This window comes from Chelonoidis abingdonii, chromosome 1 (assembly GCF_003597395.2).
Source record: "Chelonoidis abingdonii isolate Lonesome George chromosome 1, CheloAbing_2.0, whole genome shotgun sequence".
Classification (NCBI taxonomy): Eukaryota; Metazoa; Chordata; order Testudines; family Testudinidae; genus Chelonoidis; species Chelonoidis abingdonii.
The window spans coordinates 1,708,599-1,729,512 of NC_133769.1; the positions used below are offsets into that span (position 1 = coordinate 1,708,599).

At 51.1% G+C, this 20,914-nt stretch overlaps 1 protein-coding gene across 1 annotated transcript in view; it reads right to left on the bottom strand.

Annotated features, from left to right (window-relative positions):
* The window catches only part of LOC116825165 (uncharacterized), a 46,634-nt gene that overhangs the window by 16,531 nt on the left and 9,189 nt on the right, over positions 1 to 20,914 (bottom strand). The window contains exons 2-10 of the mRNA XM_075061907.1: positions 19,980 to 20,119; positions 17,205 to 17,360; positions 14,914 to 15,041; positions 8,227 to 8,335; positions 3,572 to 3,688; positions 2,630 to 2,691; positions 1,921 to 2,079; positions 1,147 to 1,332; positions 353 to 455 (exon numbers count right to left, since the gene is read on the bottom strand). Of these exons, the coding sequence (XP_074918008.1) occupies positions 353 to 455; positions 1,147 to 1,332; positions 1,921 to 2,079; positions 2,630 to 2,691; positions 3,572 to 3,688; positions 8,227 to 8,335; positions 14,914 to 15,041; positions 17,205 to 17,360; positions 19,980 to 20,119 (1,160 nt within the window). The remainder of the gene's footprint in view (positions 1 to 352; positions 456 to 1,146; positions 1,333 to 1,920; positions 2,080 to 2,629; positions 2,692 to 3,571; positions 3,689 to 8,226; positions 8,336 to 14,913; positions 15,042 to 17,204; positions 17,361 to 19,979; positions 20,120 to 20,914) is intronic.

Genomic DNA, 20,914 nt, shown 5'->3' on the forward strand with positions numbered 1-20,914 from the left:
ACATTTTTCCTACTACCTGGCCATACCTCATTGTCCAAGAGCGCAGGTGTCTGCTGAGCACATGGCACGCCGCTTACACCTTTGCCAGCCTCCATCCGAGGCAGGGTCCTTCCCCCCTAACCCCGTACTAGCCATGCCAGCTGCTCAGTCGGCTGAAGGATTACCCTGAGCTCATCAGGGAGGTGTGGAGAACACCAGAGAGGCTGCATGCACACCTCCGCAGGAGGTTCCTGTACGCTCTCAGGGCCTCCATACCCCTTCTCTGCCCCAGGGGAGCCCTGGGCTGCCCAACACGCGTTACCCAGCAACACCGGATGCTGGCACTGGAGCCAAGCAGCCATCTGAAGGATACTGACAGCGAAGACGTTGATCCCATCCACGGCGTATTTGTAGTAATAGGCATTAACAGCCCGGTAGCAGCACAGAACCACTTCGGCCTCCAGCGGCACTTCTGTCTGCGGGGTCAGAGAGCCCAGGCATTATGGTGGTTTCTAATCTGCAGCAAACCTCATTATTCTCGGCAGTGCTGGGAGAGACGTCCCATTTCATGGCATCCCCCAAGGAGGAGAGGATTGTTCGGACAAGGGGAAATGCCAAAGGATCCGCTGAGCTCAGAGGCTCTCCCCTGCCCTGCTTTGCAAGATGGAGGCACCTTTAGCAAGGGTCTTATCAGAGCCGCTCTACTGTGCCAGCCAGAGCTCTGGTACAGGTTGGTCTGGACTAGCCCACGCTAGTCACGTTGATCGGCTCAGCCCTGCACTCACCTGCACTGGAGTCAGGAAGGTGGACACTGCGGGTGGCTTGAAGCCAACCATCCTCCAGATCATCCTGCTGGCTGCTTCCCCACCAGGCCAGCCTAACTCTGATTGAGAGGCAGCCAACCCCCTCCCAGCCCTTCCACAGCTGCTCTGCCCACTCCTACCTCCAGGAGATTGGGAAGCGGGGCACTGAGCTAAGAACCACCCTCCTCCCATGCAGATGGTGCTGTGGCCAGACTGCTCTCCTCACCCAAGTCTTCCCCATCCACCCTTCCCTGCCCCAGTACAGGGATGGGAAGTGTTAGCAAGTAGCAGGCTACTCTAGATGCCAGGCACCCCCCTCCCATGGGGTGGGCTGGAAACCCATGACAGTCGTGGCAGAACCAACCTTCCTCATCCGCTGGATGTGCACGTGCTCTGGGGCCAGGAGCAGGACTTCAGTGACGGTCCGAGCGTTCATCTTGGCAACGGGGATGATGAACACGAGGAGCCAGGCGACAAAGCAGACCAGGCCGTGGGCAAGAACAAGGACCGGGTAGCCCAGCAAGAGCCAGATATAAGTGCTGACACGCCGCTGGTGGAAAGAACAAAGAAAGGGCTGTGCTAAGCTAAGGGAAGTCACTTCCCATCAGGAGCCATTGGGGCTCCCCGGCTGTTACTCAGATCTGCTGAGGCATCAGCGCAGACCATTACCCCCATGCTTCGGTTACAGCAACCGTACAATGGGAGGAGACCTACTGGCATCCCGTTCCTGTCTGTCTCCTGGCCTGGGGAGTATCGGGGCCAGGGATTCAGAAGCCAGAGAGGTTCCCCATTCTGAGAGGGTATTCAGAGTGCCACAGGCCTGCACTGATAGACCCAGCAGGGTGAGCCAAGCCACAGCTGATCCAGAGTAGGAAGGGCCAGGCCTAACTCCCCTCTGGTTGAGGGGGCCTTCAGAAGAGGAAGGGGACCCCAGCTCCTTCTGGCCTCTGCTGAGGGAGTCAGAGGCAGGCACCTACTGGGCCGATTGCTGGGGAAAGGCCTTACAACTTTAAGTCACAGCTGAGCTGGTCTGTGCCAGGCTATCCACGCACAGGGCACAGCTAGGGATGGAGCATCTCCAACTCCTCCTCCTGCCCCGTGCGACACAAGCGCTGGGTACATGGGGAAGGGGCCTTACCCAGTGTGTGGCATCTGCGCAGCTGCCGGGCTTCTGCTGAGTGCCAGGCACCACTTCATGGCAGCTGAGCAGAGGGGTGTTCTCCTTCGCCTCATTCACTTCCGAGATGACTTCACATTTGTTGAACTTGATGCTGCACTTCCGAGAGTACGTCCTGGTCTAGGGGACAGGAGAGCAGGTCTTCAGAGAAGGGCAGAGATTTGGGGCTTGGAGGGGAAGTGGGGCGGGGGGGAACACGAAGGAACCTCCCCCGAGAGGCTGACATGACTCAGCCATGAGCACAGCAGCTTTCACTTCTGCAGAGGCAGGTAGTGGAGGCTGAGGCTCAGGGCCTGCTCCAGCTCCCTTTGCCATTTTCCATTCGTTCTCTGCAAGTCACTTCATTGCTGCTCCACATGGGGTCAGGGCCCCTGCGTTAGAGGCAGAGAATGGCACCTCACTGCTCTCTCATGTGAGCAGATGCCCTGAGCTGGATTAGGTTTCTACGCAGGGAATCATGCCCAACATTGGCTCCTTTTCTGGCCAGGATGTACTGGGCAAGCAAGCCAGCTCCCCCCCTGGAAAGAGAGGGAAGGGAGGGAGGGCAGGGAAGATTCTATGTTCCTGCAGTTTTGTCAGCCAGCTGGCTGGGCATCCCTAGTTCAGAACCGGGCAGCGACAGCAGCCACGAAGCAGGTTGCTCATTGTCCATCCCGCTGCTCCTGTCTACCTTCTGAATCACTTTTCCAAATGGCCAGAGGAAATAGCCAGCGAGGTCCCAGCACAGCTTCCCTGTGGGGAGAAAGGAGACAGCAGTCAGCCCCGGAGCTGGGACAAGGCTCCCTGGGAGGTTTCCCTTTGGCCAGCCAGGCACTCCCTGAGCCAGAGGAGGTTTACTGAGGGTGTCCTCGGGGATGGGACTTGCCCAGGTGGAAGGGAAGGTGACCTGCCCTCAGTCACCACGATGAGTGCTAGGTGGAAGGAAACTCACGGCTAGCTATGAAGCCAGCCTGCTCTGGGGGCGGGCACAGCCTGCCAGCCCTGGAGCTGCAGCTGCTTCGGAGGCTGCGGGGAGAGCAACGTGGCCAGAAGCAAAGAGACTCTGGTCCCACCTCTTCCCTTCTGGCTCTGCTGGCTGTGCTGCCTCTCCTTGCTCCCTCTGTTGCGGGGAGGGGCTGTGTCCCACCGCTCCCTCTTTGTACCCGTTCACAAGTCGACCCTCTTCTCTGGTGCTTCCCTTTTTTACTAAAAAAATTTGGCTTATGAACGAGTATATATGGTACTATAGGGCTGCAAGTTCTCAATCACCTGGAATCTAAGTTATTGGATGTCTAAGTTGCCTTCCTATACCTGGTGTTGCTCCTGTTTTCCACCCACAGGTGTGATCTGATGCTCTAAGGGGTGAGAAGAATTACCGTTTTGTTGTGTTTCTACAGCAGCTGGCACGACAGGACCCATGACAAGGGCTCCTAAGCACTACGGCAATACATTATTAACGTAACACGTGATTTATTGTACCCAGTATTCCAGAAGCGAGCTGAGTCTAAAATAAAATGGCTAACACAGATCACTGGCAGGGATTGCACTGTGTATGTGTCTGATGCACAATGGGCCCTGGCTTCCAGGCCTATGAGAATACACGTCACAGTTCAAGAGTCTCTACAGAACGCACCGTATGGAGCTCCCAGTACTGTGAGGAACATCAGGGCAGAGACCAGGAGATAGAGGAGGGACAGCCACCATCCAAACAGCAGCAGGTAGAGGATGTTCCCACATGTGACTGTGGAACCTGGCAAAGAGAAGATACAAGGATTGAGGGAGTGACCTGTGGAGAAACTAAGAGGCAAGTTCTGAGGAGCCGATTTGAGGGCTGGCCCAGTTGCTTTCGGAGTCATCAAGTCTAATTTCCAGAATTTTGTCCAGGTGAAAGGAGCTGGATTAGTAGCCCTAGAGACTGAAGTCCTGCTTATCTGCTAAATGTGTACAGTTGGGCTTGGGTATCCAAATCACTCACTCCCCACAAGCCAGTGAGGAATGCTGCCTGGCGGATGAGGTGGCTATGCCCCCACTCTGCAGAATTTAAGCACTACCTTTTGGATGTTTCAGCCCTTATATCTACAAAGCTAAAAGCTTGCAACTGTGATGTGATGCAGTGCAGTGCAGTTTTCCAGAGTCTGCAGACAGACTTCTATGGTGCCTCTGCTGCTGCTCAACTTTGCCCAAGCAGCAGCAGGACACTAACTGGACTCTTCCACTGCTGCTATTCCGGAGCCCTTAAAGCAGCAGTGGAAGAGTTGTGTTGATTTCACTCTGCTACTGAGAAGAAGAGGTGGGAGAGACAGTGGCTGGAGCGGTTCATGAGTAAGGAAGATTCTCCCCCACCCCCACCCCACAGCTGAGAGGGGAAGTTACAGTAGCTGGAATGAGAGGAAGAGCTCTCTTCCAGCATAAGAACGACCATACTGGATCAGACCAATGGTGCATCTAGCCCAGTATCCTATCTTCTCATAGCAGCCAATGCCAAGTGCTTCAGAGAAAATGAACAGAACAGGCAATTGAGTGATCCCATCCACTCCCAGCTTCTGGCAAACAGAGGCTAGGGACACTCAGAGCATCGTGTTCCATCCCTGACCACCTTGGCTAATAGCCACTGCTGGACCTATCCTCCAGGAACTTATCAAATGTTTTGAACCTTGTTACATTTTTGGCTTTCAAAACATCTCCTGGCAATGAGTTCCACAGGCTGAAAGCAGGCAGGCTTTGTATTTCAGACACCAGATAGCCACAGGCAATGAGGGGGGAAAGCCCCTGATTAGGATGCACCAATAGCACCCCTCTTTCTGTGTAGAGGAGGGACTTTTGTGGGGAAGAAAGAGGGGTCTCTCCTAGGCAGTTACCTCTATTTCTGCAGATCTCTGCTGCCCTCTTACCATTTTTGGATCCTCCTCTGGCTAAGGAGGCTAGTAAGCACCCAGGGAGTTCTTCCGAGCCACAAAGTACAGCAAGGGTAGCAATACCACCTCCCCCACAATCCCTGCCACTATATTCAACCCTGGCCCAGAGGGAACTCCCTTAGGACAGGAGAGGTAACCATCTGCCCATTCTGTTCTTAGCTTCTCTGCTGAGACTGCCAAGTAGCCCCAGTTTTGGGGACTCTTATTCTCTAGGAGGGCGACTGAGACCAGGCTCGTTCCCAGCTCACTGTTTGTCACTCATGTGGTTCCTGTTTCTGAAGTCAAAGCTAGTTACACGACATTAAAGAGCAGTCACCAGAGGGAAATACCTGCAAGCTACATGGACACTTAAAAAAAACACCATGAGAAAGGATCAGATTAAACGCATACCTCAAATTAAAAAACAGAAGGCCAAGAAATGCCACCACGACTAAACAGAGTAAAAGAAGCGGTTAGAGGCAAAAAGGCATCCTTTAAAAATTGTCAGTCAAACCCTACTGTAGACAATAGAAAGGACCACAAATTCTGGCAAATCAAGTATAATTAGGCACGTAAAAAAAAGTTGAAGAGCAACTAGCAAAAGACTCAAACAGCAAAAAAAAATTTGATTTGATTACATCAGAAGCAGGAAACCTGCCAGACAACGGAGGTGTTAAAGGAGCACTCAGGGAAGACCAGGCCATTGCAGAGAAGCTAAATGAATTCTTTGCATCAGTCTTCACTGCAGAGGATGTGAGGGAGATTCCCACACCTGAGCCATACTTTTTAGGTGACTAACCTATCGATCACTTCAATCTGAGACAGTTCCTAGAACTAAGAACTGTGGTATGAGACCTATCATTTAAATCTGCCTCTGTACCAGATGACTGAAGGCCAGCTAATGTAACACCAATTTTTAAAAAGGCTTCAGAGGTGATCCAGGCAAACAGGTCGGTAAGCTTAACTTCAGTACCAGGCAAACTGGCTGAAACTATTGTAAAAAAAAACAGAATCAATCAGATACATCGATGAACACAATTTATTGTTGAAGAGTCAACATGGCTTTTGTAAAGGAAAATCGTGCCTCACCAATCTACTAGAATTCTTTGGGGGTGGGGAGAGGGGGAGGGTCAAACATGTGCACAAGTGCAATCCAATAGTTATAGTGTACTTGGACTTTCAGAAAGCCTTTCAAGAGGTCCCCTCACCAGAAGCTCTTAAGCAAAGTAAGCTGTCATGGGATAAGAGGGAAGGTCCTCTCATGGATCAATAACTGGTTTAAAAAAAGACAGGAAACGAAAAGGGGGTCAGTTTTCAGAATGGAGAGAGGTAAATAGTAGGGTCCCCCGGGGATCTGTTGAACGTCACTGGTCCCAGTACATTCATAAATAGTCTAGTAAAAGGGATAAAAACAAACAGTGAGGTGGCAAAGTTTGCAGCAAATACAAAATTACTCAAGACAGTAAAGTCCAAAGCAGACAGTGAAGAGTTACAGGGGGATCTCACAAATCCAGGTGACTGGGCAACAAAATGGCAGATGAAATTCACTGTTGATAAATGCAAAGTAATGCATATTGGAAAACAAATCACAAATATACATATGAAATGGGGTCTAATTTAACTGTTACCACTCAAGAAAGATCTTAGAGTCCTTGTGGATAGTTCTCTGAAAACACCCACTCAATATGCAGCAGCAATCAAAAAGAGCTAACAGAACGTTAGGAACCATTAGGAAAGGTAAGACAGAAAATATCAGAACACCTCTATATAAATCCATGCTTTGCCCACATCTTGAAGATGGTGTGCGGTTCTGGTCATCCCATCTCAAAAAAAGAGCTGTATTAGAAACAAACAGTTCAGAAAAGGGCAACAGAAGTGAGCAGGGGTCTGGAACAGCTTCCCTATGAAGAGAGATTAAAAAGACTGGGACAGTTCAGCCTGGAAGAGAGATGACTAAGGGGAGATGATTGAGATCTATAAAATCCATGAATGAGATGGAGAAAGTGTATAAGGAAGTGTTATTTACCCCTTTGTTTAACACAAGAACCAGGGGTCACCCAGTGAAATTACTAGGCAGCAGCTTTAAAACCAAAACACAAGGAAGTACTTCTCCACACAATGCACCAGTAACCTGTGGAACTCGTTGCCAGGGGATGTTGTGAAGGCCAAATGTAGAACTGGGTTAAAAAAAGAATGAAGTTCCTAGAGAATAGGTCCTTCAATGGCTTTTAGCAAGATGATCAGGGATACAACCCCATGCTCTGGGTGCCTTAAGTCTCTGACTACCAGATTCTGGAACTGGATGATAGGGGATAGATCACTTGATCAATTCTGTTCATGCCCTCTAAAGCATCTGGCACTGGCCATTGTCAGAGGACTGGATACTGGGCTAGATGAACCACTGGTCTGACCCAGTGTGGCCGTTCTTATGTTCTTAAGTACCAGGAGGAACTTCGGTCATGGACGTGAGCCAATGCTCTGGTCCATGAGCCAATGCTCTGGTCCATGAGCCAATGCTCTGGCTGGGTAGATGGGTAGACAGAGTTAGCTGAACTGAAAAGCTCTTACCCCGTTACTCCAAGCATTGGAATCCATATGACCCAGGATCTGACCTGCACTGCTCAGCTCAGAGCCAGATGCAGACAGCTAAGGCCCTAGCTCCCAGCCTTTAAAGGAACACTAAGCCCAATGGGCAGCATGCCCTCTATTTCCAAGATATGGGCAAACATTCCCCTAAAGTTACATTGCCCAGTCAGGGAAGCAGTAGGAATGCAGCACGTTAACTAGTCAGCTAACTAATTGCTCATACAACACAGACAAGACGTTGGGGGGGGAGGGGGGGAAATCCCACTGTGTTCAGTACAAATGTTCTGCTGCTAAGTCCTTGGAGGTGCCATTTCTACTCTCTATGAGAGCCACAGACATGCACCATTTCTTTTGGGGGCCCAGGACACCATCATTCATCAGAGAGTGAGAGTCTGTCTGAGTTACAGGGCAGCAGCTGCCACGGTCGCCCTGCTGTTGGTCTGGTGGGCAGTCCTGGCGTCGGCATACATAACGTAACCTACATGATGGCCACCGTTGCCTTCCGCTAAGGGCAATCCAGTGCTCCTCTTTGGCAGGATGTGGTCTTAAGGAGGCCACACACAGAGGCCTAGATTTGGAAGCAGTGGCCCCCACATGGTGGCACTTTAAACATGAGGGCCGGGTCAGTCTGTAGGAGTTTGCTACCATCACCTACCAGACGTGCTGATGGATTCCAGATGCCCCCCGCTGGCCTTGCAGATAAATAGGATCAAAACAGAGCACTCAGAACTGCTGGCTGCCAGGGAGGCAGGGATTTTGAAATGCCCTTACCAGAAAGGAGGAGTTCAGGCAGGGCATCATTTCTTACCTCTGGGGCTTTTCACAACTTTCAGATCGGAGTAGAGCTCTTTCACGATTTCCGACCGGTCTTCCCAAGGCCTGGCTGTCACGTGGCTCTTCCATTTCTTAAAGCCGAACTGTGAAGCAGAGAGAGACAAGTCAGACCGACCCCAGGCGACTGCACCTGTCTGGTGCTGCCATTCCAGAAAGCACGTTCCACTCCTTCCAGCTAGGTCAGAAGTGCTGCAGGTTGTTTCACAAGGAAGCTGCCAATAGGGATTTTTAGAAGATGCTCTTTGGTTGGTAGGAGGTTCTTCCCTCCGCCACCGGAGACCATGTTATTGGGTCTGATCAGCCCCCACCCAAGCTCAGCACACATGGGATGTGTACTGTCACATCACTGTGAACGTGCTATTACATTGCAGCCATAACAAACATGCTATGGGCAGATATACTGAGGGGGAAGGAGGGCAAGAGGCAGTGGCTGCCTCACATTAGGATTGCGGTTGCTAATCCACAGGAGGTTTGGAGAGACCTGAGACAGTAGTTCAACTCCTCTGCTCCCCAGGAGACGCTCATACAGGAGCATGCAGTGGGGGAGAAGGCAGAGCTGGCACTACTTGGACTGACTAGGGAGCCAGAATGCTAGGCTGGCTCCAGAGATCAGGACACAGAGCTGGTGAGGGATTTCTGGCTGGGGTCTCATTTCCATGAGGGCAACCAAACATCAAGATATAGTTGTCCAGGACTAGCAGATTGTGAGACCAGCCACCAATATAATCGGGACAACTTCCCTCTGCCCACACACCTGACAGCACCCCAGAAATCTCAGTCAACTGCTTTACTGCATGAGAAAGGCAGTGAAAGATCCTGTGTGTGGTCAACACACATCATCAACAGCAAATAACAGTCAGTTAATCCTCGCTAACGAGGACAGACAGGGTACGTCTACGCTGCAAAGAAACCGGCAGCACTGAGTCTCAAGAGCGTGGGTCCACTGACTCAGACTTTTGGGGCTCGGGCTGTGAGATTACAAACAGTGCAGATGTTCCAGGCGAAGGGAAGAGGGTCTGAGGCCAAGTCAACTGAGCTGGGTTCAGACTCGGTGCTGGGGTTCTCTTTGCAGTATAGATGTACAGAAAGGCATTTAACCTTCCTGTAACATGAGGGAGGGGTGGTAAAAATCCAGACCCCAAAATTCCCTGGAGAAGGGCTTGGTGGGTAGGGGTGTTGGGCGGGGGGGAATTTTCCCCTACAGATCATTTGTTCAGTTCCAATTTGGACTCCATGGCCCAAGTTACCTGTACTCTGTTTTGGTAAGTGAAGGCAGTGAGAGGTTTTAGAACTGGAGGGAATTTCAAAGTTCCCCACAGCACAGTGGAAGGATGGCCTAGTGCCTAGAGAACAAGCCTAGGACTTGAGACCTGGGTTTAATTCTCTGCTTCACTATAGACTCCCTGTGTGACCTTGGGCATGACCTTTACTCCGTACCTCAGTTCTCATCTGAGAGATGGGGCACAAGAGCCCTGCCCTACCTCATGGGGCATTGAGAGGATAAACTACGCAGTGAGGTGCTCAGGCACGAAGGTAACAGGGTCAGAAAACCTCATTCAGGGAAACTGGTGCTCTCTCCCAGGTGCAGGTATTGGATACAGGTTATATGCATTTCCCATTCCTAAACTTCATGCACCCCCCAAACTACCCCCCTTCCATCTGTAGTTACTTCCACATCTACAGCCATCAGAACACAAGACCTTAACCCCTCAGCTAAAAGGGGGATGAAGGCAAGTGAGAAGACCCAACTCTTCAGTAGTTTTTGCTCCCCAGTAACCAACTGACTATGAGTGACGTTCAGTTGCCTACAGGTCCTTAGCTTTGGGTCAGACTTTATAAACCCAATGGAAACTGAACATGATGCTGCTTACAGCCATCTCATAATGTGCTTGCAGCCAACATATGCTGGTGGGGGAGTAATGGATGGTGTAAGGCCGGGCGTACATTACCAACGTACATAAGTATAATCCACACCCTGGAGTGACGCAGTTATACCGGCCTAACACCAGGTGTAGACAGCCTTGTGGCAATGGGAGAGTGTTTCCCGTTGACATAGCTACCAGCACTCGGGGGCAGGAGGGAAAGAAGGGCTGGAGGACCTATGTCAGAGGTGGGCAAACTACGGCCTGCGGGACCCTCCTGCCCAGCCCCTGAGCTCCTGGCCTGGGAGGCTCCCCCCGCAGCCTCAGCTCACTCCTCGGCTGGCACAATGCTCTAGGCGGCTGGGCAGCACAGCTGCAGAGCTGCAGCATGACCTGGTGCTCTGGGCAGCATGGCTGTAGCGCCGCCAGCCACCGGCACGGTAATGGGGCAGGGAGGATCGATAGAGGACAGGGGAGTTCTAGGGGGTGGCTGGATGGGTCAGGAGTCAGTCAGGGGCAGAAGTTTGGGGGCAGTGAGGGAACAGGGAGAAAGGGTGGTTGGATAGGACAGAGGTCCTGAAGCGGCAGTCAGGAAGGAGGGGCAGGTTGGATGAAGCAGTGGGGGACAGGGAGAAGGCAGTGGTGGATGGGGCAGAAGTCTCAAGGGGGCTGTCAGGGGGCAAGAAGGGGGGGAGGTTGTTTAAGGGTTGGGGGCCAGGCCATGCCTGGCTGTTGGGAGAGGCACAGCCTTCCCTAACCAGCCCTCCATACAATTTTGGAAACCTGATGCGGCCCTCAGGCCAAAAAGTTTGCCCGCTCCTGACCTATGTCAACAGGAGAGGTTCTCTAGTTGGTGTAGCAGCATTTTCACCGATGTAAAATGCTGCACTGTAGAACTGCAGACCTGCCCTAAGCACGCCCCATTTATTCAGGCGTATTGTTTTATAAACAAAGCATGCCCCATTTGTTTTATGAACAACACTTTGTCACCTCACAGTTCTCTTGCTTTGTGCAGGTGTCTCAGAAGCCAGCTCATTTCTGTAACACTTTGGCACCACTAGCCTTGTAAGATAGGCGACAATGCTCTGGCCTCAATCTGAAGTACAGACTGCCTAGAACAAGCCTTCGGAGAGCCCGCCCTTGTGTTGATTTGTTCTCATCCAGTCTGGAGCTGGTGACTGGTTGCTATGGAGCATGCAGCATATTCTTCACTCACGGCTTTTTGATGAAACACCTATTAGTCATTCCCAGCTAGTTACCCTCCCAGATGAACCTTACCCATTCAGTGCAGAGGCAGCGTCAGCAACTCCAGACCCACGCATGGATCAGTGGTCAGGGTTACTTTGCTGAGGTCCTCCAGATTATGTTCAACTGAAATTAATCCTGGTTAACGAGTGAAAGGGGGTGAGAAAATGATTTTACAGAACAAACAAACAATGGTTGGTTTTCAGGCACATGACTCGCCCATTCTGCAATTTAACACAAGTCAGAAGGTTTTATCAGATCACCACTGCTTCCCCAATGGAAGGGCAAATTGACCAAAGTTAAGGCTCTGATCAGAGCTATGTCATTCATCAAGATGTGGGGGACAGCAGGGGAAAGAAGGATGTGGAGGGACAGGAGGGGAAAGAAGCGGTTTGTTTTTTAATAATTGGAGATATACCTGTCTCCTAGAACTGGAAGGGACCTTGAAAGGTCACTGAGTCCAGCCCCCTGCCTTCACTAGCAGGACCAAATGCTGATTTTTGACCCAGACCCGTAAGTGACCCCCTCAAGAATTGAACTCACAACCCTGGGTTTAGCAGGCCAATGCTCAAACCACTGAGCTATCCCTCCCCCCTTTGCCCTGATGGTCCTCACCTTTGCCATACCTAGGGGATCTACCCTTCTGTTCTATTCTACATAGGTTCACACACCCCCACGCCCCACCACAGCATCCAAGCAGCTACCAGCAGGGCACTGAACAGGACTAGTTTGTCCCGTGTGGTTTGTTCTCTCTCCCAGGAGGAGAATTCTGTGATCAATGCAGGGTTCGGAGGAGTTCAGCCATTCCCAGATTCAGATACAGGATGTTTTTGTATTTTACTGGCCAATGGGGTGGCTTTTCTCTGCACCCAGGAAGAGAAAGCACCATTGCTGCTGAGCCTGGGAAGGAAGAGAGTGGCTCCCATACCCACCACTGTGAGGGAGATCGCCTTTGCACACATCCCAAGCCCCCAGAGTTCCTCATTGGAGAGTCTGCACTCTTCGGGGTGCAGAGACAAAGAGGTGACTGGTCATACGAGTCCCTGCCCAGAAGGTCCTTGATTCTTGCTCACCAAGTGACCTGCTTTGCTCTAGTCTATAAGCAAAGATGCAGATGGGGTGGAGGTCAGAGCAGACAAACTCTTCCTTTGGCCGGTTGGCCTCTGCCTCACCCTTTTAGCTTCCCACAGGGTGTGAGGGTTTCCCCTTCACTGCCAGGCACCAACGTGGTTAGATGAGTGCGCTCCCTCAGAAGCGAGCACCTAACTCCACAAAAGGGAGTCTTTGCTCCACCAAGGTCTTCTCTCAGTTAGCGCGGTCCGACGGTCCATTAGCCTGGGGCAGCTAAACCCTTGAGCTAGGCAAGTGAATTTAGTTACTGACTATCTGGGGAAGCTACTGTCCTGCCCAGCTCCTGGGTTGACCGACTCCTCCAACCCATGGCTGAAGAGGAGGACACGCCTCCAACTTCAGTTTCTACATACAAGGTGACCCGTGCGGCATGTTGCTTTTGAGAGGCCCCCCATATAGGAATATAGGCCCATGTTAGATGTGGGTAAACTACGGTTTTAAATTGAGGTGGGATATTGGCATAAGCAACAGGCCCAAAGCATGTGACCAAAATCAATAAGGTCATGAAAAAGAAGGTGTGTTACACTTGTAGTGACCCTTAGAAAAACCAGTTCTCTTATTTAAGGTTCAGGTTAAGGTAACAGAACTAAAACCTGGTTAACTGGGTACCTGGTTCAGTAAATTGCCAAATAAGAAATGCCTTCATCTTGCTTTAGCTAAGGCCCAATAATTGGCAATGACATCACTTGTTTGTTAACAAGTACAGAAAAGTGAACTCATAAAAGGTTCATTGCTAAATATCCACCTGACCAAGTGGTAGCCAAATTTGTAAGTATCTTGATCAAATGCTTCTGTTGCTGTTTGCATGTAGTGAATTGCTTATTAGTTAGGCACGTTTAGAGCAACTGTATAAACACTTTTTGGCCTTTGGATTTAACAAAAAATATGGTTAAATCAGTGTTGCAGTGATACCCTGCATAAAACAGTAATAATTGCAACGTGATCTATGGGGGAGAGGCAGGTGATGCGAGTCAGAAAAGGTATTTAGCAAAGCAGCAGGCCCAGCATGCAGGTCCTGGCCACTACCAGTAGAAGAAACATTTAGAAGAGAGACTTAGGCAGGAGGCCAGTTTTCAGCCTCAGATCGGCCAGATGGGGCCCCTGGGGGTTACGGTCAGATCACCAGCATGGGCATAAGGAGAGCAGAGGTTTAGAACCATCAGATCCTTCTGATGAGGCAGTGCTGTTAACCCCATTTTACAGATGGCGAATGAGACGTTTAAAATAAGCTAACTTTAATTCTCTAGAGTTTGGTAAGGAAACGTGTGTTGTAGAGAAAGGCACTGACTAGCAAATAGCAGGAAGCTCTTTGGAAATAGCTATAAAGCCAGAAACAATGAAGTGGGGTGGAAGAACTCTGGCTCAAAGAATAACTAATAAGATAAGAGGCAGTTTCTAAAAAGGCCTCTGACCGACAGGGTTAACTGCAAATGATTTTAAATCAAATCAAGAGAATCGGTCTTAAAATGAGCCAATGTGGCCCTCCCCTAACCCACACACCCAGTGTTAAAGCCCATGTGACACCAGGTGCGGTGGGAAAACTGGTGGACAGCAAGGAGGGGAAGAAAGACCTTGGGAGGAAAGGAGGTTGTAAATCTTATCTGGATTAAGACTGGAAATCAGGGTGAACGGTCTCAGATTGGTCTTTAGCTGGAGTCAGTCATTGGCAGTGACATCACTTGTTTGTTAAAGGATATACAAAAAGTAAACTCAAAGGGTTCATTGCTAATACCTGCCTGACCACACTGAAGCCAACCAATATGGGTCAGAACAACCCTGGGTTTAGCCCATTTGTAAATATCTTGATCAAGTGCACATAAATAGGTTTTGTTACTGTCTGGATGTCGTAAGTGCCTTATAATTAGGCTTTTTAGAACACCTGCAGAACATACATTTGGCCTTTGGATTTAATAGAGGAATTTATGGTTACAGTGTGTTTGGTGATTTCCCATATTAATTTCAATTACTCATTCCAGCAGATAGGGAACTAAGGCACAAAGGTTAAGTGACTTGCCCAATGTCACAAGAAGTCTGTAGCAGAGCAGGGAATTGATACCAGATCTCCAGGCCTAGTGCTCTAACCACTGAGCCACCCTTCCTCTCAGACACCAGAGTAAGAACTGACCCCAGTGCCAGATCCTAGCTGCAGGGGTGGGTTTTTACAGGCTAGGCTCCTCACAGAAGCAGCTGACACAGGGGCCATGCTTCTGTAGGGAATCCAAACAGCTGCACTGAGTGAAGGAAAAAGCCCAGTAGCCACAGCTGAGAAGAGAGAGGCACTCTCTGAAGCACCCTAGCTTGAGAGCATATGTGCCAGCAGAGAAGTTGCAGCACTCAGATTCTGGCTTTCAGTCATTGACGCATGACCCCAAAGGAGTGTGGGGGGGGGGGGGAGGAAAAGAGAAAAACGACACAGAACAAACCTTGTAGTTGTTGGAGAGTTTGTTGGCTTCTACCTCGTTTTCTGCTGTGATGGTGGTTTTCACCAGGCAGCCGTCACAAATTTGCACCTCATCAGACAGCTGCTGGCAGCAGGGAGGCGTGGAGATCACTGTGCAAGAGATCAGTGAGGAGAAGCTCAAGATCTGCCCTGTAAGGATCCTGCAGAGATCAGGAATGTCCGTCCTGTAGAGAGCTCAGAGCTGGTACAATATTATTTATCTATATTACCATAGTACCTTTGGAGCCATGGCCAGGACCCCATTCTACCACATGCTGTAGAGACACAAAACCTGGAGACAAAATAAATTTGCAAGAATGTGCCAGCAATTCTCGCTGCTATTTGAAGGGTCAAATTATTAGTTATTCAGCCCAGGCAGACGGCTGATGGGTATTTGGGTGGGTGATTCTAAACCACAAGTCTCAGCACAACATCATGATAGTCTAAAAAGACATCCTACCAAGTACAGTGTATTCTATCCACCTGTTTAAGAAGTTTACCGCCCAATCAGGGAGTAGAAGCAGCACCATGTGCGGTAGACACTTAAGCCACCCAACACTGTTCTTCCAAATCAGTGGTTCCCCACGCTGTGGCCTGCCATACATCACACAATCCACAGTGCTTGCTGGGGATGCGTGGAGAGCTGACTCCCGCAGCTAAACTGGATAAGAGATGCTGAAAGATCCATTCCTCAGACTTTAAGGCCAGAAAGGAGCATCATAATCATCTAGTCTCACCTGCTCAGTACAGGCCACAGAAACTCACCTATCCTCTCCTGTGGTAGGTCCCTAACCCTGCAATTTCATGTGCTTGTTCCTTCAATATTCCTGGATGTAGATTTTCCAGGCCCCCCAATCTGATCCCATAAAACACTTTCCTGTGAATTGCCAGAGTTGTCACTGGAACTAGCAGGAGAGGGGGTCCCTGAGCCCTCTCTCTCGGACAGGCAGTTCCTTGCTATGGTGACGTTTGAGGACCCCCATGGCAAACAGTTCAACACAGTCACGTTCCCAACAGTCACAAGTGCTTTGGAAAACATGCAACAGAAACGATTCATAACCAATCCTTCCAGCCAGCATCACGAGCGCACAAGAAGGGACAGCCCAGCCCAGTCCCGCTCTGGGGACTTGGGGGATGTTGCTGTGACCAGAGAGAAGGAAAAGGACTAAACCAAGCAGACAAGAGAAAGAGCCAATGATGCATCTGTTGAATTCAATATGCCCCACAGGGGAAGTTACCAAGAGAACTGCGAGGGATTGTACCCAAGGTGGAGTAGTATTAGCCAACTGCATACCCCAAACGCCCTCCCGAATGAGGTCGGCATTCCCACGGTACGGGCACAGGAATGGCGAAAGAGGTAAAGCGGCCATGGCCAAGCATTCTTGACACAGACTGTGCCTCTAATAGCTGCTTTTGATGTAGAACTGTTTAATCCTTTCACTGCTGCTCCCCATTGTTCACCGAAGTCAAGGGAATGCCACAGTGTTCCACCTACAGCAGTCCCCTGGCGAGAGCATTATTCCTCCTATCTAGCTAGATGCAGGTCATGAGAGCACTCCTTGTCTGAAGTCTGCTCTGGCCCAACCTCACACTCTTCACAATCACTATTTAAGCACTGGGGGGTTTTGCAACCAGAGACCAGTCTCCTCCCCCCCCAGTAGGTGCTAGGTTAACCCGCCAGTAGAGGAATACGTTACAAGAAGTTTTATTTCAAGATCTTTGATGTTAGAAAACCTGAAGTTCTTGCTATTACAAATAAGCCACACTCAGCATCACCATGCAAATATAACCCATCTACCACAGCAGGATTTCAGGGGATCCACCCATATAACGAGCATTTATTAGTTAGAGCCCAGGACTCCTGGGTTCTGTGCCCAGCTCTCCCATCCGCTTGAAAGTCACTCTATGCCCCAGGGCTGCTGCTCTAAGAGACGGCAGACTGCCTCTCCTCATGCCCTGAGAGGCAGGCATCACTTGTATGTGCCAGGCACTTAGATCCTTCAACCAAAGGTGCGATCTGAGTGCCACAAGGTTGTGGTGTGACACCCCAGAGCTGGAGAAGATGGTCACAGACAGACCCCTTTGCACTTGGGAATCTCTCTTGCATTCCCAGGGCTATCTCCACAGTTTCGGTTGGAGTGCATTTCTAAGCTACAGAGCATCAGCCACCTCATCCTCTCCTCGCAAAAGCACTAGAATCCTTTCCCATTGCCCCAGAGACCAACTCTGTTAAGTAACCCTACCACTCCAGACGACCCTTTCAGCTCCGCTTACCTGGCAGTATCCTGGGGGTCATAATGCTGTGCTGATGGGATCCCGAATGCATGTCCCCAAGGTCTCCATGGGTGTTGTTAATGGCAGCACAGTGCCGGTCACACAGCGACCCTCGCCGATGAGGGTCGACCCGGTGCTCAAATTCCTTGGGGAAATCTGAACAGATACAGTAAAGGGAGAGTGAGCAAAGGAGCCAGTCGCCATCGGGGCACAGTGCCTGTAAGAGGGAGCAGCAGTTATGAATGCCAGAATGGCAAAATGTATTTATTAGGACCAGGCAGGGTGGGGAGAGAAATGCTGAAGGTGAGAAATCATGGACAGAGTGGGAAAAAAGGCCAAATCTGAAGAGACGATAGAGAAACTCCTCCATGACAAACACCTGAGGACTTTTTCCAGTGCTGAATCCTGTCTGGCTCATCTTGCTCAGGGCATCCTTGGGGAAGGCACCCCATTTTTACAGCTCCGTGGACTTACACAGCGGCCAATAGATGCACTGAGGAGGAAAACTCAAGCGGGAGGCAGGATTTGTTTTGCATTGAATGTTTGCTTCCTGCTGGGTTAGAGGCAATGGTGGATTGGCTGTCTCTAGACAAGGGTAATCAGAAGGTTACCTTTGGGCAAGGAAAGGGGGGCCCCCCCACTTCCCACTTCCCCCCCCCCACTTCCCACCCCTCCCCATAGATGTTATAACCCCCGCCCTCTTGGTTTCCTTCAGACGTTGGCAAGTTTGACCTAGATAGATCTGTTCTAGGGCAGGTGGGGAAAATTCAACTCTTGCTGCCACTAGAGCAGAGGACAGATCAAGCAACACAAAATTTCCAGCAAAGTTATACTCTCCCCCAAACAGTCCCAGTGTGAATCAGATGACAGCCCGGATAACAAAATACAGCTCATAGGGCTGGTTGGGAAGTGGCTTCACATGATCTTCACCAACCTAATCAATTATACCAGCAAGGTGACACCAGTTAGAGGGATAAGGTCCTGGAGCTTAAGAGACAGAGCCTGGAGCTGGTTTAACCCATGGGTGACCTCCAACAGCATATTGCTCTCAAATCATTTCAGTTTCCCCTTTATGTTTGGGGATCAATCCTCCTCCCCTTCCCCCATCCCATTTATTGGTGAAACGTGCTAGGTAAAAGCAGTTTCCAGGGGCATCAAAGGGCAGATCAGGCTCATTTCCAGCATTCACCCCACCTACCTACCTTTAGGTATCAGAAAAGGGGACCTCAAAGTTGGCATCGTCTAAACCTGCCCTGGGACCTCAGAATACGTCTACACACAGAAATATTGTGTGACTGGCCTTTGTAGCGCCTAGCACTATGTTGTGCCATGCTGATCCGTCCCCCTAAGCCATACACGCCTCTGCCTTCAGCCTAATAAAATCTGACTACACATCTGGTCTTCTGAGTCAGAGCTATTCATGCTTTATAACCGATTCTTTCAGGCACGAATACAATAGCGCAGCTTAGCCAGACAAAGAAGGGCACTTCCAAGATAAAGCCATACATTTAAAGCTTGTGAACGGGTTAGATAATGGAAAAGAAAGAATTTTAGGAGTCTAAGCTTATTTTTCCACCAGCGTTGCCAACTCTCACCACGTTATTGATGGTCTCACCATTTTCAGATCTTTTCCTTAAAGACCCAGCTGCTGGAATCATGCTATTGCATGGAAATATCAGCTTGCATTTAAGTTTCTAGTCCTTATGGTTGCAGAGAAAACCTTGCAAATGTGGAGCTTGTGCATCCTAGAGACTTGAGGGGAGGGGAGACGCAAGACAACCAGAAGGTAATTTAATAACTATAAAATATTTTAAAAACCTCAGGATTCTTAAGCCAATGCCATGATCATTGGCTGTTTTAGGCTGGCAATACTTCTGCACTCATCCTTAAGTCTAACTGGAGGATGTTAGAGTTTCTCTTAAAGATACAGTTCTGCTTAGACTAGATCACAGCAAGCAGCACACCCAAGACATTTGTTGTTCCCCCAACCAGGGCGGACAGGCCATAGACTGAGCTTTCCAGGACTAGGCCCAGCCCTTGCACCTGGGGCGGGAACACTACCAGAAGCAAACATGTTTCACTCAAAACACACAGCAAGATATAAAACTTGGGCTAACCCAGCGAGTGTATTCCAGGAAGGCATACGCACCCCCTGCGCAAACAGCCTCAGCTCATGGCTCTCCTACACTAGCAGGACACAGCACTAGCATCCAGTACTGCTGCAGGGAATTGACACATCATAGAACTTCTCCCTGGATTTCAGAGGTTGTTATTCAGTGTCAGGGTCTGTAAAGCCACAGACGCTCAGCAGATTGGGGACCTGAGTGAATCCAGCATCAGTAACTTTTCTATGGCGCAGTGATTTATACATTACAGATGCTGGCCAGGAAATAGAAACAAGCCAGAGAATTGGGGGAGGGTGCGGGGGACTAGAGCCAGCTGCTTTCCCCCTTGCTCTGCCCAGGAGAGGTTCTGGGGAGCCAAGACTCAGTCTGGCTTGGCCTCAGCCGCCTGGCCAGGCCTGGCACCCCCGTTTTCACGCACCCGGTGTCGGGAACAGGAGGCTGCTCCCCTGCCTTTTCCTTCGGCCGGCACCAAGTGCAAAGGCGGCAGTGGCGCCAGGCAGCTCGGGGCCCCACCTACCGGGCAGCCTCACTCGCTTGCACGGCGGGAAGACCGCTGCCGCGGCCGCCAGCGCGGGCTGCCGCCGGGCCTAGCGGGGGGCTCCCACGCCTGGCCCCAAACAACCCCCCGCGGGCAGCCCTGCCGCGTCACCGAAGGATGTCGTGCGTGTAGCGCCGGCGGCGCCGGGGTCCGACCCGTGGACATGGGCACGGGGCGCGGAGGCGGAGGAGGAGGGGCGGCGGCTGTAGCGGCTCCCCGGGGTGCGGCACGTGCGGGCAGCCGGCCGCGAGCTGAGATTAAAGGACAAGGGGGCCGGCGGAGCATTGCGCTAGCACCCGCCCATCAGGAAATGAGCGGTGAGGAGCGTAATGTTCTGTCACCCAGCTGGCCCCGGTCGATCCTGCAGGGTGCATAAGCCCCCCCCGCTGCGTGGCATAGTCTGCAAAGGGTGATGGACCCCCCTCCACGCCGGTGTATAGAGAGTCCTGCAAGTGTTTCCCTGCCCCCTCGGGGCACGGTCTGCAAGGGCTGTATTTACTCTGCACTCCCCCCGGTGCATATGCGTGCTGGGTGCATGGACCCTGCCCCTCCGCCGGGTCATATGCTGCAAGGGCTGTATTATCGCCTCCGCGCCAGAGCCTGCAAGGGTATATTACCCTGCCGCCCCGCCGGGCTGCACGGTGCTCTAAAGCATAACTGCCCCCGCCCCCGTCGGGTGCCGTGCTGCAAGGCTATTTTACTCTGCCCCCCCCGTCGTGCACGGTGCTGCAAGGGCTGTATTTACTGCGCCCCCGCGGAGGATAGTGCTACAGGTGAATGGACCTCCCCCCCCTCGGTGAGGTGCTGCAAGCTATATTTACTCTGCCCCCCGTCGGGTGCACGTGCCAAGGGCTGTATTTACTCATCACCCGCCGGGTGCATAGTGCAGACCGAAATGCATCGTGCGCAAATGAGTTATGACTCCCCCCGTCGGGTGCACGTGCTGCAAGGCTTATTACTTTCTGCCCCCCCCGTCGGGTGCGTGGCACGGTGTGAACCAGGGCATATCTGCCCCCCCCCGTCGGGCACGTCCGGCAAGCTAATTT